The following is a 27,485-nucleotide window of genomic DNA, read 5'->3' as shown; positions in this document are numbered from 1 at the left end:
AATGCAGGATTTTTTTTTTTTTTACAGGGTAGCAGCTTTCGTTTTTTGTTTTTTTTACCAAGAAATTAAGTGCATGAGAAGTTTTTTTGTGCCCGCTGTTTAACGCACTCATTAAACACACGGATTCTTCTGTCCAGCAGCAGTACAGTGAAAAATACTTTTTGTGTGGTGGTCAGGAACACCTGCAGCTTCCTCAAACGCCTTCATTTAAAAAACAAAAAAAACAAAACAAACATTTTTGTAGTCGCTGGCCCCGCCCCCTTCCTCTGCGTGGCCAAGATGGCGACCGTTTAGGGTGGAAAGTGTTAGGCCTTTCACTCGTCTTGTTTTTGGACCGTGTTGAGTGCATCATCCTGGTACTTGCAGCGAACTGCATGTTTCTGTGAACGCGCTTAATGCACTCAAAAATAGTGACTCTCAAAAGTACGTCATTTGGAACGCAGCATTTTCTGTCTTCCTGTTTCTTTTCTTTGTCCAAATCTCCCTCTGATGTTTTCCCTCCTTCCCCCGATCCCTCCTTTCCCTCCCTCCTTACGTTTCGATTCGGGCGGAGAGAGGCGCGGAGTCGACTCATGGTTTTTACGGGGCTGTACACCAGTAGCATGTTTATCCTGCTCGTCCAGGTGTAGCAATCCTGTGAATCATGAAATTCGTTCGGTCGCCTGGCTTCCAAAATTCAAAAAGGGGAGAGGAGAGTGATTTCGCAGGACTTGATCCATCCGGCCCAAATCCCCTCCTATCACCTTCCAGCCCTTTACTTTTTTTTTTTTCCTTCACCACATCTCCATCGATCTTCGCCAATTTTTCCCCTCTCCGTCTTCCCCTCTCCGTCTCTGCCTTTTTAAAACTCTCCTTCTGCCAACATCTCTGCCTCCTTCTTCATCTCCTGTTTGTCTCTCCCCTTTTTCATCCTCCCAAATCTCTTCATTCATCCTCGCCTCACCTCCCCCCCCCCCCCCGCCCCCCCCTCCCTCGTCGCCCTACTTCTCTCATGCCCGTCCCCCCTCTCCTCCTCCTCCTCCCCCTCCTCCCCCTCCTCTGTCCCATCACCAGCTAAATGCTCATTTCATCCTTGCCCCTCCTTGGCCCTTTTCCTGCCTCTTTTTCTTTTCTTTTTTTTTTTTTTTTTTGCTCCCGTCTTTCTATTCTTGCTTTCCCTAAGTAGCTTAACTTCAATGGCTCCTGGCAGCTGAGTTAAACATTGTATGACAGAACACACAGGGCAGCTTGGCATACCTGTCCCCGGGCTAAAACCGAAGCGTAGCACGGGCAGGAAACCAGTATGTTACATTCAAAGACCACCGGGGAGGAAAACGTGAGTTCGTCACGGCAAAAAAGTCAAGCCACTGTTTGTTTTTGCTAATTTTGCAAGTTGCTTTGCATGAGAAAGTGAAGTCATGCGTTGCTTTCATTCCTCCTACTGTTTATATTTCTCTCAGATGTCCGATTGTGAAAGAAGCTCATAAAAACAGGCGGCGTTTATATATAAACACCAATGAACAGCCTCATGTAATGACTCCGATCTCTTAGATCAGTAATTTAACAGTCATGCCTTGTAGTACTTTATCATTTCTGACTCCTGCTTGTAACTTTGATGTGTCGTTACACAGACTATATTTCATCAAATGTATTGGTGATTCCGATTTAATTGAAGAGTTGTTTATTCAAAGAGTTGATATGTGTCTGTGGTGTGTTTTAAATATGCTGTGGTGGGCGTGGACTTCTGCTCTGAGTTTGACTTTGCGGTTTGCGGCACTAAACGGATTATTGACGACATTATAACTCGAACAAAAACAAGCCTGAAGAAACACAGAGAGCTGCTTCTTGTTGAAGAAAAAAGGGAACCGAGTTTGCTTTTGGTGGCGTTCAGCTTCAGAGTTTGTCGCATGCTTTGATATTTGGATTTATGATATGATGGCAGTAATTTTTGGGACACTTGTCGTCCAACACTGGTCTGTTTACACCACATTCTGTGATTGCATTGGCAGACATGCAGTTGGCGTGCACAGCCACACACACACACAGCCCCACACACACACACACACACACACACACACACACACACACACACACACACACACACATACCATGCAGGTGCCAAAAGTATAATACCGATGTCAGCATGGACCACTTGACCAAAAATGTTGCTGTTCTAATGATATTATTATTAAGATTCTCTTGAACTTTAAAAAGCATGAATTATATTCTTTCTACAGCAATTCCTTTCCATTTACTCCAAAAAGAGGTATGAAGATGAAGAATTTTCTCTTTGTTTTAATGTTCTTTGCACCATCTCGTTCATTTTAAACCAATTTTCCACACATTACGACTTTTATTTTCTGCCTAAACCAGTGAGGAAAAACTTTTAATTTGGACTTCATTTCAAAATCAAAGTCGTGTCTGAGATTTTTTTTTTTTTTTTTAAATCGATAGAGTCTGGTTTGCTTTGAGGAATAGACAGTTCCATAATCCCGCTCCTAGAAGTCAGCGAAGGTTGATGATGTAAACGATGTGCAAATAGAAGCCTGTAGATATCAACCGAAGGATCTTTCACCGCTTCAGACGTCTTTTTTTTTTATTATTATCTGCTTTTGATCTCCATTGTCGGTGTTTAAACAAGAACGAGAGACAGAGAGAGAGAGAGAGAGAGAGAGAGAGAGAGAGAGCACCGCGGCTGACGTGTATTAACAGTATTTAACCAAACCATCTCTGTCATGTCAGCCTAATGAAAAGTGAAGTCGGAGGGAGAGTTAGAGAACAATCACTGCTGTTTGCCTTTCGCTCCTCTTGCTCCTACACTCCCTGTCTGTGCCGTGATGGATTTTCGGGGCGGGCGAACGGAAAGATGCTCGATAATGAGGTGAAAAGGGAGAGAATTAACGGGACAAGAAAGTCGGTGAGAAATGGAGGGAGACGGAGAGATCACAACACAGCAGCTTGAATCTGAACTGAGAAGCACGCTGGGGGTCTAACGCTGACACGTATGGTTTGTTTCTCTTTGTTTTTATTTTTGTCTTTTCTCCGGCTCTGTTTTTCTTTTTCTAGACTCATTTCACTTTTTATTTTATTTTGTCCCTTTCTTTTCTCTCCCTCACGCTGCCCAACTACTAAATAAGTAATCACTGTCCTCATTCACACCATCTGGAGGATTTTTCTTGCAGGTGGTTGTACTTCTACTTTTTTTTTTTTTCTTTCTCTCGAACAAGGGTAACCGCATCGACAACATATTGCCATGATGTGTAATATCTCGCGCCACAGATGCAAACTGCCAGTGAGGTTGCGAGAAGCCACTTTGTGAACACTTAGGACTGATAATGGCTGGTCATAAAAGCATACTTTCTGTCTTGTCATCTTTTTTTTTTTTAAGATGTTTTATGCGCACTTTGGATACAGAAACAGACGGGGTGGCCTGAAGTTACAGAGACGATCTTTACTACCTCGTTACAACAACCATATTTCTTCTTATTTGTATTAGTAAAACAGACCAAGAAATACTTCTGGTTCTGATCGTCTGGTGCAAGTTTGTTAAATAGTTAATAAATCACCTTGTTTCCTTATTGGTGAGGTCACTGGTTTAAAAGGTCAAAAGGTTATCAGAGGTTATGAAGTGACGCTTGGAAAAAAAATGCAGCCATTCATGGGACCCTTTGCTTTGAATTTCGCCACCAAATTTGACAATTTAGTCTCAGATCGACTTTGTTCTTAACATGTTTCAACTTTGTGTTTTGATTTCATATGAAAGGACATGTGGCGCAATCAAAAAGACCTGTATGGAAACTTCGAAATGTACCGAGCGTGCCTGCTGAAAACAACCTGCTGGAGGACAAATGGCCTCAACATGTTGTCTGTTCGTCGTGGCCTTACAGGAGTCAGATTGTATCTTTGCATCGAAGGGAAACGCTGTCGGCTCGTTTCGACTCCAGGAGCCGGACTGATGCTTCTGACGTTCTCTTTTCTTCCCTCTCTGCATCTCGCCGTTTTGTACTTCCGCTTCTGCTCGTGTCGCTCTCCTTTCTCGCCTATTCAGCTTCTCCACAGGCTAAATCCTGATCCCTCATCTCGTCTGTTCCCCTCCCCCTCCCACCTCACCCACCCTCCTTCTTCTCTCCATCCATTCCTGCAGCTACTCTGCTGAATCTCTGCCAGGAGTCCCTCTGCTCAGACTTACAGGAGGGGAGGGAGGGAGAGAGGGAGGAAGGAAGGGAGGAACAAAAAAAACAACAAAAAAAACAGTTGCAGAAAGACTCCCTAAATGGGAAAGACTGGGTGAAAAAGGGAGAAAGACGCAGATTCTTGGGCTTTTGATTGAATGTAAGAAATACAGAGCTTCAAATCGCCGCTGAGGTTCAGGCTACTGCTGTTTCTATCAGGCAAACCAGGAAAGTTGAATCTTTGCTTTGTAGATTTAGAACGGACACGTGAAGCGATTTCCCAACCATCTTCTGCCTTTTGAAAAAGGTCGATGTCAACAAAAAACATGAACTGGAAGGAAGCGTCCATAAAAAACAACCGAATAATAGGGAACAGAAACAGACAGACATTGTTTGTTTGCTTGACGACCCAATTAGAAAACTACCATCTGTTTATTTGATGGGTATCTTTGTCACAGTTGGTAATATCAGTATAGTAAACAGAAGAAAAACCAGAGTGCCTATAAAACCAAATGTTATTACCATCAAATCTTCAGATCTTAATGAATTCAGACTTAATACTTTATATCACTCCAACAATCAGTCAGTCAACGAATGTCTGAGGGAAATTTCTCGTCCACATACAAACACGCACACATGCCGAAGCTCAGTAAAGAACCTTTCATAATTGATTTCCCAATTCATCTTTCTTGCCTCCTTCGGTGACTTCACTGGTTTCTATATTTTGCAAACGAGTGGTGTTTTTTCTGGCGTGCGCGCATATAGCACAGACCGACCGACGCACGTCGATGTGTGCCGACACACCTGCAGATGAACGTGACGGGAAGTCCAGACAGACTGCGATGACACTTTGACACCTCTTAAACAGAGATTTCCCACCAGAGGACAGTAACACATGTTCATACATTAGGCACTGCGGATGAATACGCCGTGGGGTGAGTACTCACTCTGCGGGAACTTTGGAGGGTTGTCGTTGACGTCCGTGAGGGTGATTTTAACCTCGGTGGTGCCCGACAGCCCGCCCATGTGACCGCCCATGTCTTTGGCCTGGATGACGACGTCGTACTCCTGGCGGGCCTCGCGGTCCATGTTGGGCAAGGCCGTACGAATTATACCTGCCCGGACAGATTTGTAACATTAATTTAACGTTCGGATTCCAGATTACTTGAGGCTCATTGATTTTTATGGCTTTTGAAATATTACAAGTTCAGTAGTTCAAAAAGCCATTCAGGTAAAGTCCACGTTTGCATCAGTACGCGTGAACTGTTTTTAACATTTAACATGTTTTTGTGCACAAGTAGGGTGGTACACACTATGCACCGGCGTTTTATATGATTATATATCTGAATTATGTATTGAAAAATGTTATTTTCGGAATTTAAAGTAGTATTAAAAAAAAAAAAAAAAAAAAAAAAAAAAAAAAAAGTCCCTCTCAAAAAACAAAATCAGTTGCCAAGCAATTTACTCTTCTAAGAGCAGGAACTGACATTTATTCTGAAGCTATCTAATTTTTTTTGGGGGGGAAACACATCATCACTCATCATTCAAATAACTAAAGAACTGTAGTAGAACATCTGTGAAGTCTCACTTTTATCTATTTCAAGCCCCAGTAATCTTTTCTGTTTAATTCATCAGCCGGCACCCTCTCTCGCTCTCTCTCTCTCCATCTCTCTCGTCCTTTTCTGCACATTTCTCGCTGCAGTGTCGGGGAGGCTCTCTGCTGTCATATTATGCCGTGTGTGTGTGTGTGTGTGTGTGTGTGTGTGTGTGTGTGTGTGTGTGTGTGTGACAGCATGAAAAGCTGATAATCTCCAAACCAATTAGAAATGTGAGCTGTGGATTTGAGCCAGTCAAATACCCAACACTGGTTTTGATTAGCCAGATTTACTCTGCCCAAATCACTCCCGCTCTCCGTGCCCTCGCCACTCTCTTTCCACAAACTCGCTCTTTAAACCAATTTTTTTTTCCCCCCCGCCCCTAACCTCTCGCTTTCAGCTCTTCCTCTCCGTCTCCTGACCTAACATGGTCCCTCTGTCTGCCCCCCGACCTCTCTCTCTCTCGCTCTCTCTCTCTCTCTCTCCTTACATCCAATTTCTCCTCATAATGCGAACCCAAATATTAGGCCTGGGCTCAGCAGGGACCTGAGCTGTATGTCCTCTGGGGACCTGTTTTTAACAGTAGTGGCTTCTTTTCCTCACCAATTTCAGTTGAAAGGATGTGCTGTTACAGGATCCCCGCAGCACTGAGTTCTAAGCTTTTTACATTGACAGTGGTAGAAGATGAAAATAGTGCAAAAAGAAATGTTTTTTTTTTTTTTCTTGGAATGGGGGGAGGGAGTTTTTGGCCCTGGCAACGAGTAGTTTCCACACAGCAGTAAAGTCTGGTAGTCTGCAATTTCAGGATACAAAAAAACCAAGGCTAAATCCTTGTATTATTTAATTATGACTGTAAAACACAACTTAAATGGCAAAAACGATCTCACTGTTACGTCTTTGTTGGAGCTGCAAAAGTAGCTGAATCTGTTGGAGGCAAAAAAGATGGCAAATAATAAGACATCAGCTGTGAGTATTAATTCTCTTTATTGTATTGATCTGGCAATTTCACCCATCCCTGCTTGAGTTACTATCTGTTGGTGAATCCAAAGAAACACTTTATAGGAAAGCCAAAGCACAATTGTTTTTTAATTCATTTTTTTGCTTGGGTTTAATTGAGACTATTGTTTTTCTATTTTATTTATTGTTTGTTGTTCTTGTTTTTATGGCATTTTTAAGTTTCTTTGGGATACAGAAGTGTCTTAAGATTTAGCAGCGATGATTAGTAGTTCTTAGTCTTGTAAACTTGTGTGTGTGTGTTTGGTTGTGTTGTGGATGATGATGATGATGATGACGATGACAGTGATAGTTCCTCACCCGTCTGAGGCTCCACAGAAAAGTAGGGTTGTCCTTGCAGGATGCTGTACACCAGTCGGGCACTGTTGCCATAGGTGGGGTCATCGGCATCTGTAGCCGTCACCTGCATCACTGACGTGCCTACGGGACAGACACACAGACGCGACAGAGATGTCAGGAGGAAGATAACTCTACCTCGGCGATTCGGTTCAAGAAGGCTTCGACAAAACAAGCTCGTCACGAAAGCGAGTGCCGCTTCACCTGCCGGCAACCAAGCTGGATGGGAAATGGAAAGCACACTCCCATCTCTCAGACACGCTGCTGCTGAACTTCCCCCCCTGAGAGCCTGGTCTCCACTATTATTTCTCTACATTTCATCAGTCTTCTGGAAAAAAAAAAAATCCTGTCTCCAATTTTGGTGATCTTCATGTTTTAAATTAAACATTATACTCCCTCCAAAGAGATGACAGAGTTCAACAACCCCCGTGGATTTATGGACCTTTTCAAAACCCATTGGATAATCTGAAAAACTCATGGTTGTTGAGTTCAGGACATGACAGTTTATCTTAGCCCTCCCCAAAATAAACTGTCAATTGGGAGATATGGTGTTTCTAACCCAACAGCATCTACTTCCAGTAAATCTTGTTTAACTGAACTTGACACAGTTAAGCTGAGCAAGTAAATTACATTTGCAGAAGTGTGAAATATGTTCTATTTGCATAATTGTTGAAATGTCCTTTTTCGGATGTGACACAACTCATAAAACTAACTTTAACATTCACTATATTACTTTTTTACATTTTATATTTGGTGCCAGATCTGTTCTGCAACCGCCAACCTGCTCTGCCTGCTAGAGAAATGTGGTGTAAGCAGTGATTTAGACCCGTGTCATCACCACATACAGGTAAAGAAATCAATAGCTGCATTCACACCACCTGCAGGCAACGAATGTTACGGCCGAAGTTCTATTTATAACAGGTCTTTTTTGAGGAGGGTATCTTATTCGGTCTTCCGCTTTATTCTCAGCCATCCAGTAATTCCTAAAAAAAAAAGATGGTTATAGAAAGGTATCAAATCAAAGTGTTTCATCTTGTGAATTGAAATTCTCCCACCACCATTTTCACATCAAGATTTTGTGCCCATTGACCTCCTTCCTGAACATATTTATACGACTTTTCAGACAATTGACTCGCAGACAATGAAAGACTGAATGCTGTCAGTCCAAGTTGTTACTTATTGAAAGTTTGAAGCCTCCTTGGGCTCCTGCATCTGACTTTCTCTTCTTCTTTTCAAAGATCAATCTGGTTAAAAACTCCTGTTTTGTGTAAGACTATATTATTAACCAGGAGGACAGTCTGTGAAGACCCGCAGTGAGACTCGGCTGTGTGCATGAACTTTCCAGTTTCCTGCGTTTAACTTTTATTTGAACAAAAGTGTGTTTTCTTTCAGTTCCACATACGCTATTTGAATATATCCATTTCCAGTTGCAGCCATTTGAGCACCACCATTGTACCGAGCATAAAATCCACTGGTTATAACTGAAAACTCAATGTGGCCCTGAGTTTACCTGAAAAAAAACAACGGTGTGTATTTCAAAGAGACCTTTTTCTAACTCTGTACTTCACGAGGGAACATGGACCTCAGTTAGTCAAAACACAGCTTTTCTTTCGTCCTCGCCAGACGTCCGTATTCAGGTTTTAGCTTATTAAGCGGATTGGGTGGAAAAACAGCTTAAACAAAAAGTCATTCAGAAGTTCCTGTCTTTGGAAGTCCTGTCCATTCAGCGAGGGGGGGGGGGATTTCTCCGCCTTTCACAGTCGGAGGCAGCACCACTGCCAGTGTGGTTTATTTCAGGTCGGCCCTGAAGGGTTGAAGGCTCTCCAAGACCACATCACATTTGGAGAAGCAGATCTATCAAGACCAGAGGGTCTATGTAAGGAGACTCTAAGGAGAAGATAGGACCTCTTGCCTGTGCCAACCTAATACTAAATATTTCCTCACCTGCTAATGGTTGAGCCCATTTATTTTTTCCTGTTAGGAACATATAATAAAAAATAAATACAAAAATGAGAAACGGCTTTTTCAGGAACTGAATGTGTCGGTTCCCTATCACACTTCCTGTGTTCACATTTCAGTGATTATTAATAATGTATGAAAAGGGCTGTTTAGGAGACAAACAACACTGGTGATGAACTCCATCAGCGACTACATTAACACATGTCAATCAATGTAAAACAGAGAGCTTTTGTCTGCTAAAAAACAACTGCAATTTGATTGACTTTTCTGAATTATTGTTGTTATCAAATTATAAGTGGGAAAGAAAACAAATCTGTAGGTCATGTTCATTGACATATCTTTGCTTTTGTAGGCTTTTGTGATAAGAACATGTAAAAAGAGAAATTTGGTCTTCTTACCAATCTTAACTAAGCCCCTCCCCCTTTCCTTGGCCTATTCGCACCAAACTAAGCTCCCCCTCCTTTTCTTCCGCTACTCACCAACATTGGACATCTCAGGCACCCTGGCGTAGTACGGCCCCTGCAGAAACTCGGGAGGGTTGTCGTTGATGTCCTGAACTTTCACGATGAACTCCGACGGAGGCTCCAGAGGTTTGTTGGTGTCTCTGTCCACGGCCTGTGCCGTTAGCGTGTACTGGGCCTGCTCCTCGCGGTCCAGCGTTTTTGTGGCGTGGATGTTTCCCGTCTTGTCGTCGATAACAAAGATCGTTCCCGCACCTTCGCCGGACAGGATGTACTTGATGTACCCGGTGCCCGAGTCTACGTCTGAGTGGAGCTTGGAGAGAGGGGAGACACAACATAGAGTTAAATGCACAGATAGGATCCCACATCTGGATTTCAGATTTTTGTCGATATTAAAGAGGAAAAAGAGACGGAGTCGTGGTTATACAACGAGGCAGGTACTTTTGGCCTCGGCAAGGTTTCTGTTTCTCAAGTAGACAAACAAAATGAGGCTGAAAGGCTGAAATGGACAAACCAGACATGATCTGTGTTTTGACAGGCAAACACTAATAAGTAAGAGATTTAAAATACTGTCATAAAAAAAAATGAGGGATGTTCAACATTCAATTAAACTCTTGTTCTTCCTTTACGGCCCCTAGACTATGAAATATGACGCATTGTAAACATCATTTGTTGTTTGCTATGAAAGCCGCTGCTCAGCTTGAGTGATGGTGTTGTTGTGGAGGAGCACCACCAATCATCTTCACCCTTGGAACATGAACATGACCTCTTTCCTTTTTTTAATTTTTATTCTTGTATTTTTTTTTCCATCTCGGCTTGATAAATGCGACGAGCGCATTTAAATCCTGTCGGAGTTTTGCCGTCACCTCTCCTGCCCTCGCCGTGGAGGCCGAGGTGGCCTTTCATTAAAACGGTTATTCCGGTACTAATACCGCTCGGAAGAGAAGAAGTCGTCAGAGGGATTGTTTTATTAACTCACCCTGCCCACCAGAACCGGGTCGGGTCCGGTGTACTCCTCAATGACGAAGAACTGATTCCAGACCCATCCTCGTTTGGACCTGTGGAGTACCTGTCCTTCCTTCCCCGCTCTCTGTCTGTGTCTATGCAGCGACAAGTGACCTAGAAACAGATGAATTAAACACCAAACCATTACTTTAAACCAACAATATATATTTAGCAAATTAAATATAAATTACGTTGTTAACAAATTCCACTCGGAAGCACATTTATTGTGGTCTGCAATCCAATTTTTTTTTGCTACGAAGCCAAATGAAAAGCCACATTTTTTTTTCTTCTCCACTCAGTGTTGAATTAATTAATTATTACCACAACTACAGTTCATTTTCTGAGATCTTTTATTTCAGTTGACTGAACTTAAAAGTGGGTGGGAGGCCGGGATCTCACAAACAGGCCTATTTTTTTGAATTATGGGTCACTGATTAAAATCCCAGCTGAGGAAACGTAGGCGGTTTGTTTGAACAACGCACGCTGCAACCAGTCGGTTGTTGTTTTTTTTGTTTTGTTTACGTGGATCTTAGGAAGCATTTAAGCTCTTGTTTGTTGCAGTGCAGCTGCTCGGTGGCTAACGGGAGCTAAACTGTGGTGGCAGAGGGCAGCGGCCATGTTTGAACGTGTGCAACTGAAGGGTGCTCGATGGAAGTAAATCCTAAAGGTGAAACAGAACGATGTGAATCGGGGTGGAAATGTGCTGAAGACGTCGTTAGAGTGAGAGGTCTCGTTGACAAGACATTTTTTAAATGGAAATGGAAAAGAACAGTTACGTTTGTTTAAGTCAATAGTTGTTTAACAGCGTGCATAATAACATACAGTATCTTGTATAGTAGTTTTAAAAAACAAAAATAAATAGATAAATGAATAAATAAAAAAATGGAGAAAAGGGAAAATCGTCAAGTTTTGAACCTACAAACACGATGAAAGAGACGTAGCACGGAAGGCTGTCTTTGCAGATCATTTTTTTAGCATCACAATTACAGTTTATGCTTGTAAATATGAACCGACCATAAGTTGTAAAATGTTTAAGCCCAATGATGAAGAGAAATCTTGCTGCTTCGTCGTACCTGGATGTCTGTGTCTGTGGGCCCTTTGGTCCAACGAAGCGTTTCCTTTCCGGGTCCCTAATGCGACGCTACAGAGCGCTGAAACTCCCAACAGCACCAGGAAGGCCCTCAGCGGCCCGAAGCCCTGCCGCTTCACCGCCAGCGTCGCCATCTCGCCCAACCCGAGCTACCGTTCGCTTCGCTCCGCCCCCAAACGTTGCGGTTCCTCTCAGTGGAGCGCCGCTCCCACTGAGCCGGTATCCTGTTTTTTTCTAACGAAATGTTGTTGATGATCTTCCTAGTTCATGAGCTGAGACGGCTCCGGTTGCTGCAGATCCTCATCACCGACGTTACGGCCCTTCTTCACCGTGATTTTGTGTCGTCTTCTTCTTCTTCTATCACGCAGTTTGTTTACCTCTTTTTCACTTCGAGTCAAAGAGCCTAGAAGAGAGAGCAGAAAAGAAAGCAGCTCGGTCAGTGACATAAAAATGATTAAAAAAAACAACTAAATTTGTGCGCAATTTAATCAAACTTTTACTTTAACGAGTTGGAGATCCGACTGCTTAAGTGGTTTGTTGTTTTAACTTCGACGTCGTACTAATCGCACTGACAGTGTTGTCTGTAAACCCATTAGCTTTAATTCAATTAGACGCACACTTCATTAATCGTGGGAGGGAACGCCAGGTTACTGCGTCGCTCTGTTTACAGCTTCTTTTAAATGCGTTGAAATTAATGTCTTCAAACAAAAAGTGTTTAAAGGTACGTTCGGTATATTCGTCAGAGCCCTGCCTGACTCGTCACGACAGGTGATGAGTCAGCGTCTTTGTCTCTGCAGTGAATTTATCAGCAGCAGTGAGACAAAATTTGATCTGTACAAAAACCTAATGTGTCCATCAACCGCTGAGAAGCAAAAAAAAAAAAACAAAACCCAAAAAACCTGCTTGCTCATTGCAAGAAACTCTAGATGAATGTCAATGAAAGGCCTTAAGTGCAATTTTAATGAAAAGTCCTGGCATATGAGCATGTTGTAAAATCAATTTAATGAGAGCAACGGAGGAATGAATCAAATTTGGACACGATCTGGGGAATAGAGGACTGAAGGGGGGAATCGGGCCTCCACGGGGAGGTCATAAGTTTAGCTCTGCTGCATTCCTAAAAATCTGATTTAACTATTTCAACACAGGCATGCTTGTTTCCTGTTGCCAACGTTTAGCCCCCAAAATCCCAAGTTGTCACTTACAGGCCCATGTTAGTTTTTTTTTTTTCTGATTTGTGACTGTCATGATTGTATAATGGTTAAGTTTACATTAAAAGTGTGTGATCTTGGTAGATAAGATGTCGGTAGTCGGACACTTTGTATTTCCAGCAATCAAACTGCAATCTTCCTCCTGAAACTTGGTGCAGAAGTAGAACAGCGTCTCTCTACTTTCACCTGTTCTGCTGCGCAAGAACAATAAATAGAGTTTGCAGCCTGTTAGGAAAATGTAAACAAAGGTCATTTGAAGCTGTTTGAACAGTTGATTCGTGTTTTTATTTCTGTTGGCTGAAGTTTTATTCTTCTGCTGTTTTCTTTGTTAGTAGTCCATGCAGTGTGGCTGCAGACATTGGGAGAGAACATAATCTGTAATAAAAAAAAAAAAAGTCTTTGGGAAGGTTCAACTTTGGGAAACAAGTGCACCTAATTATTTTCTTTGCAGTTTTATGATGTGACTCTCTGGGATTATTTTTCTTTTTTCTCTTTTTATTACCTCATTCTTCTTATTTTCTCTCGTCTTCTATACTCTGCTCTTCTTTCTTTGCTTTGACTGTGTGCGTGTGCGTGTGTGTGTGTGTGTGTGTGTGTGTGTGTGTATGTATGTAAGTGTTTAATATTCATAAGATCAGCAGGTGAGACAATTCCCCTTAAGGCTCATTGGCTTTTGTTGACCACATGACCAGCCAACCAGGAAGTGTTGACAGTTCATCTCATACCTGCTCATCATCTGGCTAATTATCCTCGAGTCCTCCGGATTGATGCTCATACTGTGTGTGTGTGTGTGTGTGTGTGTGTGTGTGTGTGTGTGTGTGTGTGTGTGTGTGTGTGTGTGTGTGTGTGTGCCTGTGCCTGTCTGTCATTCATTTACATAAAGCCTCCAAGCTGTCTCTTCGCCACAGCCACAGTAAAATGGCCGCTTGACGCCACCCTACTGTATCTGGGACTAAACTGAAATTACCTCGAGGAAAAAAAAAAAAGAAGCAATGGGTTGAAGAGGAACCACTGGCAAATGGGATCAGCGAAGACCGAAGCCTGGGGGACATAAACCGTGCGAGGACAATCTTGTTTAAGTTGTATATTTTTATCCCCAAAACTGTACACAGTTAATTTCTCGAAAGTGTAATTTTTCTGCGTCAAGTTTGAGTTGAGGATTTTAAGAATTGCCTGATAATTTATAATAATAAGAAAAAACAAGCAAAAATTCAGGAATATCTATTTTCGGAAGTCGTCACTTGAAAGTGAAAATATTTTTTTTGAAATTGAGCCGAGAATGAGCTAAAACTTCAAAGGTGTCTTAAAAAAACAAAAACACCAACAACGACGCTGAAAGACAGTTATAAACTCTGGTGTGCACTTGTTGTGCGAGTAGCTGACACCTGCTACACCGAATCTATTTACAGGCTCTCAAACTGTCATTTGTGTGTCAAATTAAGTGTCAGCTTTATTTAACAAGTAAGAATAAAGCGAGTCCAAAATAAATTGCTTTCCCCTGCATCCTGATTCCCCGCTACAGGTCTTCGGTTATTTGTCTGAAAAACCTGTCGGATACGTGTCAAGTTAGGTACGTTCAAAAAAAACAACAACAGCAACCGAAACAGTACTGATAAGATAGATTGATCGCAGAGTGACGGCTCAGAAGTGAAGTGAATGATGCTGACGAAGAAATGACCCCGCTGACGAATTAAAAAACGAAGCAGCTTGGAAAGTTATTTCCTCTCGCACGGCAACTAAAAACACAACAATTTTCTGAGCTTTCAGTTTCTTTTTCCATACATTTGGACGGCTGACGCTTTAATGCTCTGGAAGCTGCCTTCGACGATGACCGCACCGAACACGGATATCTCCCTGGTTAGCAGGTTTAACCGATGAAACTGGAATACGAACGACAACCAGGACAGTTTAAAAACCAGAGGAAGAGCTGGTTATCAATAATAAAAGAAGCTGTGCTGGCAGAGAAGCCTTTGATAAACACGATGCGAAACAGAAAGGAGCTTTAATGAGAAAAGGAAGAAATGCTTCTGTTGTGAAGGGAAACATGACATATCCGAGAATAAAATGCGCCAGCAGAATATCACACACCTCGCCTCCACATGCTAAAACTACTCGACTCGGTACGACTCTTTGTTGGGAAATGCAACGACCTGCGGGCATGAAGCACATTATTATTATTTGTATTTCCTGAAGCAACAAGAGATGCAAAACAATCCTGTTGTTTTATTTTGTGCTTAACGAGCGTTTAAAAACCCCGATTACAAAGTAAAATGTCAACCTGAGAGACGCACAGTTTGATACGTGTTAAAACGACGACGAGAGGATCGATTCTGCTTAAAAAAATAAATTAAAAAAAAGAACCAAAATAATTACAAATCTTTAATAATAGTAAAGCGCTCTTATTATTGGATGTTTTATGGATGTTACTCCGGTTCCAAATCCACGATTCTCCGTTTACAATAATAACACACACACACACACACAGAGAGAGAGAGAGAGAGAGAGAGAGAGAGAGAGAGGGGGAAAAATGCAGCACAGAAACAAGTCAGTGATAATGACTCCCCAGGGCGAGCGTGCCTTTTGGCCAGACCACTTCCTCTGTCTGAATACATGACTCAGGAGTCACATTAGAATACTGAACCGTGTGTGTGTGTGTGTGTGTGTGTGTGTGTGTGTGTGTGTGTGTGTGTGTGTGTGTGTGTGTGTGTGTGTGCACCATTCCCTTGGGTTCAGAGTGATGCTGTGAATCTGAGTCAAGTGTTTGAGTAGACTGCTGTGATTCATTGGCTAACATGAGAGGATGGCTAAGACACACACTGTGTGTGTGTGTGCGTGTGTGTGTGTGTGTGTGTGCGTGTGTGCGTGCGTGTGTGTGTGTGTGTGTCACACAGAGGTCAAAGCAGTCAGGTAAAGAAGAATCAGTGCGACGTGCCCCGCTGGCCGGCAACGCTGTAACTAACTCGACATTCACACCACGTTTTGTGTGCATCCGATCACGAACAGCCTTCTGCCACGTGAGAGTGTCTGAAAGTATGTTTCTCTCCACGCACGACGGTTTGAATGTCGCTGTGATCGCGAGCACGTGTGCATGTGAATGTGAGACCTGGCGTTCCACTAAAAAGCACAGAGGTGAATTTCCACGTTGTCTTCTCGGTGTGGATTAAAATGACAAGTTGCACAAACTCAACAAGTCAAGTCCAGGACGTTTTCGGATGTTGAGTGTTTGAAACTGGAACCGGTTCTTTAATCTTCGTCCTTTTTTGCGTTCCTTTACTTTGAACTGAAGTTCATCACAATATCGAGCTGACGACGATTAGCTGCCTGTCGTTCGGGTTGTTTTTAAGTCGTAAATAGATGCTAAAAGCTTTTTCTGTTTTTGGTTTGCTCTCCTGCTTCTACCCATCATCCTGTATCTGACGATGTTCTCTCTTTAGCCAGATTGACTTTAAGGCCGGAGACATACTTGCTTTAAACTACGCGTTTGCACGCATGGGATTTAAAAGCTGGAGTTCAGCCCTTTTGTTTTAATCGTTGCCGGTCTCCATGCGGGAGATTGTCCTCCGTTACTCCGTGAAACAACGAGGACAGACCGTCTTGTTCGCCCCGGTTTCTCCCGCTGCCTCCGTCTCCGCGTCCCTCTCCGCACCTCTCCGTCTGTCGGTGTCTTTTCTCTGGACCGTGCTTTTCATTTCGGTCTCTCCTCGGTGAGCCAAAACCTCCGACGGCAGCCATTAAAATAACATTGAAAAAATGTCTGGCAAGTATAAAGAGAAAAGAAAAAAAACAAAAAACAGACTTGACCCCACTTTTTTTTTTTTTTTTTTTTTTTTTCTCTCTCTGCTCAAACTTTCCCTCTCCTCTCCTCTCTAGGGGTCAGTAGTAATAAAGCTGATTCATTCATATATGAATGTGATATATATCCCTGTCTGCCTTGGCACACGGTGTGTGTAATCGTGTATGCAGCGGAGTGTGTGTGTGTGTGTGTGTGTGTGTGTGTGTGTGTGTGTGTGTGTGTGTCTTGTCTCTTCTTTCTTTCTCCTCTCCGTCTCCACATATTGCCTGTGTTTCAGGGAGGTGCAGCCAAACAATGGTCTCACTGTACCTTGTGTGAACAACGTGTACAAAAGGAGTAATACATATAAAAAGGACAAAAGAGACGAGGGTACATTTGTTGTAATTTCACCTCACGCTCCGTCTTTCCTTTTCACGCAGGGCGAGGTCTTTCGGATGTGGACCCGGTTTGATGTGAAGTCTCTCAGAACCCACATATACAGTAAATAATAGACACTCCAGTTTAAATTATTAACTCATTTGTCAGGTGTTGTAACGCGCCAGTGGCGTGTCACATCGTATCGTTCAGGATGATACCGGCAACGTGATGAAGAAACAAATCGTCTATATAATATTTGCGATAATCCAATGCAATTTATCCAGCACGCATTCTGCAGGTTTTCAGCTCGGTTTAAGAAATTGATTGACTGCACACGCGAAGCAGAGGTCGAGTTGAACTGTTCGACTCACTGTGTTACGGTAACTGAAATAAGAAGCCCGAGATTCAAATACTCGAGGATAAACGGTGGGGAAGATGCAGCGTGGCGCTCGGCAGCAGATGTCGGTGGCCGTTCTGGCGGAGCACCGGCTGACGCCGCTGATCAGGTCGGTTTGTGACAGGATCATAGTTTTACCACATCATGGCTGCCGTGACGTGTCACTCAAGTCGTCTCCATGTGACACGCGACGCGCATGCGGCGACTTTGTTGTTGTGGATTGCTCTCGGTGTCGTTCGGCACGGCGCTCAGGCTGCTCTGACGTGAACCAAGATGGCGGAACGGCGGAGCACCGTGGGGGGTCGGATGATTGAATTTATGAGGCAATCGATTAAAGCTGATGGATTGAACAAGTAATAGATTTTAAATATAGGAAACTGATTAGTTTTTGATTTTACTGCTTCTAGATGAGCATTTTTTTTTTTTTTTTTCCCCCTCTTTTCTGATTGGACAGTCAACGGTGACTTTTTGCGTGATTGACAGGAGTAGCAGCGTGACACTACCTCCCCTCATCGTCACTACATCCAGATGTTACGGGGCCTCTCTTTTCTGATCTGAAAGTGAATGCAGTCAGGAGTTTACAGTAAATTAACCAGCAACCAGGCTTTTTAAGATGTTGCCTGAGGAGACACATTCAAGGACACCGCAAACACACAACTCGGGCCGTTTCCGGGGCCAAAAAACTGTAAGCACCAAACCCCTCTCTAACCCTGAACACTATTCGAACCAGATGTGATATCTTTTTTTTTTTTCTCCCATGTTTATGCCGAGATGAGAAAGGGGGTCATGGGAGGTTTAAAATGCGATTTTCTGTTACTGTAAAAATCCACTCCTACTCTCCAAAACAAATCCCCAAGCTACTCTGCAATAGATGCAAAGCTGTGGACTCTAAGAGGGTTTTTCTTCTCTCTCTCTCTCTCTCTCACTTAAAAACTAAAAGAAAAATGTCGGTCATGTCTGGTTTCTTGAAGTGACATGTTGCACAAGGAGGGTTTTCATGAGATGAGGTATGGATGAGATAAAACGACCGGAGAGCGAGAAGAGAGGACGCAGCACGAGAGGAAAACAACAACAAAAAAAGCAACCGAACAGAAACAAACACGGTGTTCGAGTTTCAGTCCAACTGTCGGAACGAATTTTGCACAAACTATTGAGATGTTGCAACGATTCTACTAGAAATCTTTCTTCTTCTTCCAAATATGCAAAATACGTTTCGATTGGAGGGACGTGTCCGCTAGAAAATATAGACGAGTAGTTTTAAGTAATATTGCGAAAAAAAAAACCCCGATGATAAGCGAGCTATCGAGGACCGCAAGAGTGAGGCACCGAGAAGACAAAGGAGGGACACGGAAGAAACTGAAAGGCCCAGAGAGAGACGGAGAGGCGGCGTATCAAAGTTCACTCGGGGTGTCTCGTTTCGGTGGCCGGCTCTTTGTGGTCTGTTAAAAGCTTAAAAACAGAGCGATGCTGAAAACAGACACCCGCCGTTTAGCTCACACCACGAAACCTGAGGCTTAATTGTCTTTCAATTAGGGGAACTAATAGGTGTGTGTGTGTGTGTGTGTGTGTGTGTGTGTGTGTGTGTGTGTGTGTGTGTGTGTGTGGAGAAGCAATTACAAAGAAAGAGTGCAAAGCTTTCTCAGCATTCACAAAAAATACGTATTAATGAGAGGCGAGCAACTCTGAGACACACACACACACACACACACACACACACACACACACACACACACACACACACAGACTCAGTTACTGCAAAGTAGGTCTTCGCTCTGTGTGTGTGTGTGTGTGTGTGTGTGTGTGTGTGTGTGCGTGTTTGTCTATGTGTAGAGGTTGCTGATTTCTATTAAGCCATTAGTGAAATTAAAGTGCTGATTACCATCCACAAGACCTCATGTCTGCTGTTTTGACTCTCACGCGCACACACATACACACACACACACATACACACACACACATACACACACACACACACGTGCACACACACACGTGCACGCACAGTCAGTTTCTCCATGTAATATTATCTCCAATCAACCCGACTTTAACATCATCAGGAACCGTTTACACGAGAAAAAGAATGAAGTTCTGAATGTTCCGTTCAATGTCCAGAACCTTGAAATCCCAAATAATAAAATGCAGCAAGAAACCGTAATTAACATTCAACTCAGTCACTGTGCCGTTTATATTTTTGTTGGAATTTATAACGCTTTCTCAGCGTTTTCTACTTTGTCAAGACACTCGACTTTGACAGAAAGAGAGCGAGAAACTCGTGAGTCAAAACGGCGTTTCTCTGAGTCGGCAGCACGCGCCGCTCGAGTCGAGGGCGGGTGGCGGCGCGCCCGCGCGGACCTTAATCGCCGCCTCTTAATAATCCCACGGTGAGAGGTGCGTGACGCGGCGGGAAAAACAAGTAGGCACGCAGCGGCAGCAGATTTGGCGTGAGGATAAGCATCGGTCCCCAACCAAATCCTGTCACCTGGTATCCATCTCTGCGGAGGTAATGCGCTTCGTGTCACGGAGCTTTGATGGGTTTTTGATGGAGGGAAAACAGTCTGAAGAGGATCGCTTTTCCACAGGGGAAGCAGATCCGTTTTTTTTCCGCTCGGGAGACTGAAGCGTCTCTCCCGCAAGGAAATTGATGCCGCTGTGTGAAAGGGTGGGGGGGGTGGGGGTTGGGGGGGGTGGGAGGGGGTGAAAAAGTGAAGACGTGTATGAAACAGCAGCAGCGCTACTAACATTAGCACCTTTTCTACTTTCAGTAGATCCAGGTAGCTAAGTGAAAAAAAAACAACAACAACAACAACAAAAAGGAAGCAAAATAATGTATTATAAAACGCCGTCGGCAGCTTAACGCCGCAGAGGCCCGAAAACGCGACGTTAAAAATGCACGAGCGACTCTCGCGCTGAGCTGAAGCGAAGCGAAGCGGGCGCACGGGAACGAGGTAAATCAATAGTAGTTACTGGACGCAACTGCAGTTCTGTGAGTACTTTGTGTGTTTTTTCCCCAAGGTGACGGTCGGGGGGGGGGGGGGGGGGGGGGGGAACACCGCGTACAGCAGTCGGAGGTACAGCTGAGTGATCTCTTGGTTCGAGTCAATTATTGAGGAAGTGTTTTTGATGCACAGGCTCATGCGCGGCACGGCAGGGGGCGGCGGGTTGTTGTTTCATCCTCGCTGCGCTTTGTTCTGCGGACAGGTGGTGATACAAGAAAGACACGGATTGCACTTACCTTGTTGTGGTCTACCTCCTTCTAAAATCTTTTTTTTTTATTTGTATTTATTTATTTATTTATTTTGTTGTCTGTCCATCAGTGTTTTTAAAAAAAAAAAAAAAAAAAAATTTTTTTTATCTCGACTCAGGTCCCTGTTTGAAAAGCACTCAGTAGTACAACTGCTTTTATCAAAGGAGAAATCATTAATCCAAATTAGAGAGGGGGGGGGGGATAGAAACTATCAAGTCCTCCAACGTTGCTGTTGGCACAACAAATACGTCGGGCATGTTATGTTAATTTCAAGAATGCCAAATGAACAAAGCTGATAATGAAGAAGACAAACAAACAACGTGCTGATAGCGCGCACAAACCCCCCGATTCGTTGCGTTCAGCTAACTAGCACCTAATTAACTCTGCCATTGTTGTGTTTGAAAAGTCTAATTTACACGCGGAGCTAAATTAGTCCGTTCAAAAAAGCAAAAAAAACAACAAAAAAAGGCCTTTAATTTCACGAGAATAAACTCGGCTTCCAGCACGTGTGTGTTTGGAGAGCGTTTGCTCCGTCCCATTAGCGTCCTGGAATCACTGAGAATCCCACATCGTTTTAAATGGAAATAATATGCAGTTGGCGTTAAATTATGTGCATCCGGAACATGTTTTCTGCAGATGAGACGTGTTGCTTTTCAACTTCGTTGGAGAAACATGTTCGGTGCCTTTGAACAAGACTGTATTCTTCGCTGTTTTGAATCAACGTGACCCCGGTTCATCTCTCTCACGACAGCATGTCTGATCACATCCCGCATTTATCAAAAAAAAACTGATCGTTGGCGTGTTCCTCCCCCCTACTCAGAAAGGGCGCTTTTTGTCTTCTGCGTGGTGACTGAAGTAGCTTCATAATTCATCATTTGTTCAGTCAAAACACATTTTCATACAACTTTCAGTCATGAAAGAAATATGTAACTTTCGGCACCCAGAAAGTAAAAAAAAAAAAAAGTCTGTTTCCTTTTGTAGCTCATAGCTTTCAATAAAAAGACACAATGCCCAAAAAAAACAAACAAAAAAAAAAAAATCTGTTTTCACTGCAGCGGAAACACAATGAAAACATAAACAAAGGCGATAATGAAGAAGGGAACGTTGCAGCGCGTCACTCTGCTGTTCCTGATTTGGCCTTTTTAAAAATTCGCAAAGAAAACCCCAAAAATCCTCCGGGGCTGAAAAGACGTTAATGAACGAACCGATCAGCTCCCTGCGTTCGACCGAAAATGAGCGGACCGGAATAGACGGTGAAACAACGGGGCGAGCTGATGAGACGCCGGTCGGCTCGAGGCGAGACAATGCGCTTCCAATTAGCCCGCTGACCGCTGTTTATTGGTTGTTGGTTATGCACGGGAATGCCCTCTTCATGGGCTTTAACTTCTCGTGCAAGCGTTACTCCTTTTTATTTATTTTTTTTTACTCCCGACAATTGGACAAAGATGAACTCCACATTAGAGGCGGTCGCAGTTAATTATGCCGAGTGATGTCCAAAACAGCCAACGTTAGAATTAAAAGTGGGAAGATTTAAAAAAAAAAAAGAAAAGAAAAAAAAGGGGTGTTGTGGAAAGTCCTCGTGCTAACAACTATGTTGTAGTTAATAGAAACCTCCTGACTGCAGTTTGGAAGGGCATCCTTAATTAACCGGCAATTTAATTATTCCTCTCTCGCTCTGCTCTTCTTCTTCTTCTGCCTTCCTAATGTTCGTATTTCTGTTTCTTTCCTCTTTTTTTTTTGTATTTTTTTTGTTTTTTTTTGTATCCCCTTGTATTCATTTCCATCTTTCAATTTTCTGTCACAGTCCAGTAAGGATCCGTTGTAGCAATTATAGCTTTGCAATCCAGCGTTTAGAATGACGCTGTAATTACTGTGGAAGACTTTGGGAACTCGCTCAGGAACAGAAAATGAACTTGGATAATCACACGTTGCTGCAGATCATCACAAGTTTGTTTCATTTTCATTCTTGTTTATTCTCTTTTTTTATTTTTATTTTTTATATCTCTCTGAGGACAAAACCGCTCCTCGGATGAAGCCAGACATTTTTTTCTCCCACCCGGTCGTCTCCTTTATGCGCGTCGACGTCCTCGCACGGTTAATGAAGGAAGGAAGGGGTTCAAAAACAAAAACAAGTCATTCAAGACATCTGCAGAGGATCGGAGTTCACCGTCGCACTCGCGCGCCACGTCGCGGGAGATCGGTGACACCGTCGCTGTACCTTTTAATGCAAGAGAGAAATGATAAGACGAGGGGAGAGAAAACACCGAAAGGGAAAAAAAAAAGCTTCTCCATCGTAAGAACAGACGCGCACAAACGTACGCGATTCCTGGAATCGAAATTTGGAGAGGGAGGAAACTGAGGAATTTATGCTATGGAAAAAAAAAAAAAAAAAAAGCAAGAAAAACCTGAGCCTTAGTGCCTCTTGCCTTTCTGACTGTTTGTGTGTGGTTTTGGTCTGTAGACCCCTAAAGACTGGGTGGGAGGGGGAGATGGAGGGTAGGGTGTGGGGGGTAGGGGGGGGGGCAGGAAACGGTGGCGTCTGGAATTGATTTGAGGCTAAAGGAAAAATAAAATGCTTTGGATTCTTAAGGGCTCGCAGAGCTGGGACAGATGACCACAAATGAGGGAAGGTAGGAGAGAGAGGGGGAGAGAGACAGAGATGGAGAGAGAGAGAGAGAGAGAGAGAGAGAGGCCACACAACCACAATGAAAAAAAAACAGAAAAATAGGGAGGGTGTAAAGCAAATACAGAGAAAGATTTATCCCTCTGCACAGAAGTCTGGGAGCTGGAGGCTCTGTCGAACTTGTTATGTCTTTAAAAATGCAACATGACAGCCATTATGACTTTTTATATTCAAGGCAGGAGTGTTTTTTTTCTCCTGAAATATCAACTGGACCGTTCAATAAATGAATCCACGTGCAAGAAACTGGTCGCTTTGTCATAGTTTCCTGCAGATTTGTGTTTTTTGGGGAAAATCCAGATTTAGAGCCACCACGCTGTTCTGGCTGCACCCGTATATTCAAAAAAAACAAAACACTGTGGCTTGTTTTGTATTTCTTTAAACCCCCATCACAATCGTCTCGGGCAGCGCTAAATCCAGGATGCAGCCACCGAGCCTTTTGCAAAAAATAAATAAATAAATAAAAAATAGTCTCGAGGCGATCTCGGTGGAACATTTGCTGGTGGGGAGGCGAGTCGCAGCAGTCGAACGGCTGAAAACCGACTGAAAAGAAGAGAGCGTGTTCCCAATCTTTGTCAACACTTTCCCTTTCTCACCGTGTTGTTTGCCAACCAGAGGTGGTTGTGTTGTTGTTGTTGTGTCCCATAGCAACGGGGATTTTGAAATCGGTACCACACAGATAGCGGAACGAGAGAAGAATGTCAAGTGGCGTACCACGGCTAAAAAAAAACAAAAAAACAACCACAAAAAAACAAAAAAAAATGACCCCAAATCAAAAAGGAAATTTAAGGGAACAATAAGAATCGGAGAGAAGAAGAAGGAGAGCGTCGAACTGGAGTGAAGGGGAGCTGAGGGGAAAAGGGAAAGCAGAGGGGAGAGTAACTTGAGACGCTGCAGCAGCGGCCCGAGATTCACTTCAGAACCTGTTTCACACTGCGGCTGTGAAACCGTTTCTTTTAGTTTCGTCCCGTTTCAGCAGCAGTGTGGCGAGCGTGCAGCTTTTTATCGGGGCGGCGGCTGTGATCCCCGAACATGCGGGCCGAGTTTGTTGACAAGAGGATCCAAACGACTAACGCTGCGAAATAGAACAAAAAAAAAAAAAAAAGAAAAAAAGTGCATCACTCACACCTTTAACCTTAACCTTCATTGGATAAGGTCACACTGAAAAGTCATTTTTAAGGACATTTAAAGTGGACGTTTAAAGTGAAAGTAGCTGAGAAACGATGAGGGAAACCTTCAATTCTTCTGTGACATGTATTCATTAATTAAATCCTTTCAAAGTGTTCAAAACAAGGCAAAATAGGCCAAAAAAAAACCACGAGAAAACCAGCAATAAAGTCTGTAAACAACTCTATAAATTTATAAAAAAAAAAATTTTTGTGTATAGATTTTTTTTCTTTCCTTTTCCTTAAGTACCCTCTTAACTTCAAACAAAGAGGTCAAAGAACAAATGTGGTAAATCAAAAAATACCATACGTGCACATGCGGGGTTTCACGAACTAAATCTAAAGAATCTGTTGACTGCGTGTTTTAAACGGCCTTACAATCGCCCCGGCCTTTATTTTCTTCAATTTATCTTTTTTTTTTTTTTTTTTTTTTCAATTGTGTATCCTGTCAAAAAAACCTGTAAATCCCCACGCTGCAGGAGGCCCCCTGAATGCGCCGTTAACTGATCAGCGGGAAAGCTCATTCATCTTATTAGCAAAAGCTCGTTAAAAGCGACCGCAGCCGCGCCGAGTGCTGTGGTTTGGTTGTTGGCCTCCGCGCAACAGTTCTCACAGCTGCCAACAACGCCACAGATGGAGAACAAAGAGGCAGGTACAACAAAAAACAAAAAAAGAAAGAAAGAAAGAAAGAGAAAGAAAGAAACGACGCCTCCTTCAAAGTCCTCCACAAACCAAATTTGAGGAAACAAATGATGGGAGAGAAATGAAGAGATCAAGGGAAGTTGCCAAACAGTGGGGGGAGAGGGGAGAGGAGGGGGGGGGGGGGTAACAGAGAGGGATTTGTGTCCAGCCAGGTTAGCCATGTGTGTTCATTCTTTAGTGAGCTCAGCGAGTCTGTTCCAGCATGATGAATAGAGACTAAAGATATTAAAATATGAGACAGAAAGGAGAGAGAGAGAGAGAGAGAGATATCAAAGGGAGGCTGAGAGGATAGGAAGTGGAAATCCTCTCTTTCGCCCCCCCCCACGCACCCCCCTCATTCTTCCTACAAAGAGAAATGAGATAGTTAATCCTGGGGGGTTTACATTTGTTTTGTTTTTTTTCTTTTACCCTCTATATCTCTGTATTTCAGTATCTTCTGCCGTCTGACATTCTCCCTGCTCTCCTCCTGCTCTCTCACTTTTCCCCACACTCATTCTTCTACTCTATTTTTGCTTTTTTTTTCTGCTGACTCGACTGTTAACCATCATCCATATTTGCATCTCTTCTCTCTGCCCTCGCTATCCGTCCCTTGAGTTGAGTTCCCTCTCTGTCCCTGAAACCCTCTCTGTCTCTCTGTCTCTCTCTCTGTCTCTCTCTGTCTCTCTCTCCCTCCCTCTCTGTCTCCCTCTCTCCTCTCTCCTCTCCAGCCCTCTTGATTCCTTGCGGGGGTTTATGGGTTTACGATGCATGGTAATCTCACCGCAAACACATTTATCTGCTCGTTCTTTTTCCTCTTTTTTAAACATTTTTTTTTTCTTCTCCGCCCCGTGACGATGCTTATTGGATAGTTACATTTGATCTGCGCGCGGAACAGAGTGAAACGTACCGACGACGAGGAGGAAGGGAACAAAAAAAACAAAAACAAAAAAAAACAGAAAAAGAGAGCGGCGAGGGGAGGAAGAGCCGAAGAAACGGAGCGGTGAAATCAAATTCAGGGCACAACAACACAGATAAAGGCCAGAGCAGAGCAGAATTAAAATGAAATCCATCTCGGGCTCTTGCGTGGAAGGAATACGGAAAAATACATCTCAAATCGAAATCGTAAACCTGTCTGTCTGCACGTCCCGTTTGATCCACATGTAATGGTTCATATCTGTTTAGAAAAAGACCCCCAAAATAAAGCAACCCGACACATTCGGGTCAAAACGTGCTGTTTTTTCTAGTTCTTGGTGAAATCCAGCGCAGGTGGCTTCGTGGCGGTCGGCTCGGTTGATCAAGCCGAGCACTGTAATCTCATATTGGAGGGATAACTCCATTTTCTTGCATCCTTTGAGCACCTAAAAAGCAATTTCCCCTCCGTTCTGAAAAGTCATTCTCTCCCCGATAGGAGATTTAAGCTTTCAAATTAAACGTTGTTACCCGATTTCATCATTCGACGTTCCCAAAAGCTACGACGATTACATCGTCACCTGTGCAGCTATTTTAAAAGCAAACATCTCGGGCAGTTGTTGTTTTTTTTTCTTCTCAGAAAATGGTGCGGAGGAGGAGCTTTGCATCGCCCTCTGAGTCAGACTTTGTGGGTTTACCCGCAAGTAAGACTCGCGGCGTATCTTTATGTCCACGAGGAACTCCGGTGATTGTTAAACACCGCAGACTAACGGGGCGGATTCCTGTGGATCGAGTCAACATTTTCAGTTATACTTTAGCCTAATTATCCAATCACCGAAGACCAGTTTATGAAAAGACCGAAATTGTCTAACCAGTTTTAGCTCTGAGAGAATCTCAAATTGGTCGATATTTTATTAAATGAAATGAACAATTACATCAATCCGCATAATGGTTTCATGATGTCTCACTTGGTGTCATTTGGAAACAGGAACAATCTCACTTTGGATTTTTCTCCGCAGTTAAAATGATTTAAAGCCTGAAGGAGTCGGTTTCCAAGACTTCTAATACAAAGTTCCTCGCGCGCATTTTTTTTTTTGGCATCGAGTTAATACTCTTATCCAGAACTCTGCCAGTTTTCATTTACACTCGCAATATCCAAAATAAACCATCAGCAAAAAACACACAAACACCAACTCAAACCTCTGATATCCCTCTAAAACGAGCTCGATCTGGAACAAACATGACAGGTTGCTATTATTTTCAGATCGTGTCATTTACTTTTGAGCTCTTAACATGTTGTATCTTTGAAGAAAAAAAACAAAAACAAACGCCTTTTAACAGGTTAAAATGAGTTTATTTGGGGGCGGGGGGCAGGGGGGGGGATATTTGACTGACGGACGACCTCCCGGCACCTCAAACTATCACTGCTTCGGCTCAGTGGA

General features: G+C 43.2%; 1 protein-coding gene across 1 annotated transcript in view; it reads right to left on the bottom strand.

The window, feature by feature from the left end:
• The window catches only part of cdh11 (cadherin 11, type 2, OB-cadherin (osteoblast)), an 86,437-nt gene that overhangs the window by 16,539 nt on the left and 42,413 nt on the right, over positions 1-27,485 (bottom strand). The window contains exons 3-7 of the mRNA XM_069144191.1: positions 11,595-12,014; positions 10,496-10,635; positions 9,535-9,829; positions 7,061-7,180; positions 5,099-5,266 (exon numbers count right to left, since the gene is read on the bottom strand). Of these exons, the coding sequence (XP_069000292.1) occupies positions 5,099-5,266; positions 7,061-7,180; positions 9,535-9,829; positions 10,496-10,635; positions 11,595-11,745 (874 nt within the window). The 5' untranslated portion in view covers positions 11,746-12,014. The remainder of the gene's footprint in view (positions 1-5,098; positions 5,267-7,060; positions 7,181-9,534; positions 9,830-10,495; positions 10,636-11,594; positions 12,015-27,485) is intronic.

Source organism: Embiotoca jacksoni, unplaced genomic scaffold (assembly GCF_022577435.1).
Source record: "Embiotoca jacksoni isolate LCO1_2020_lvr unplaced genomic scaffold, fEmbJac1.0.p SCAF_12, whole genome shotgun sequence".
In the NCBI taxonomy this organism is placed as follows: Eukaryota; Metazoa; Chordata; class Actinopteri; family Embiotocidae; genus Embiotoca; species Embiotoca jacksoni.
The sequence above is the reverse complement of the archived record's forward strand: the minus strand, read 5'-3'. Positions and strand labels throughout refer to the sequence as shown.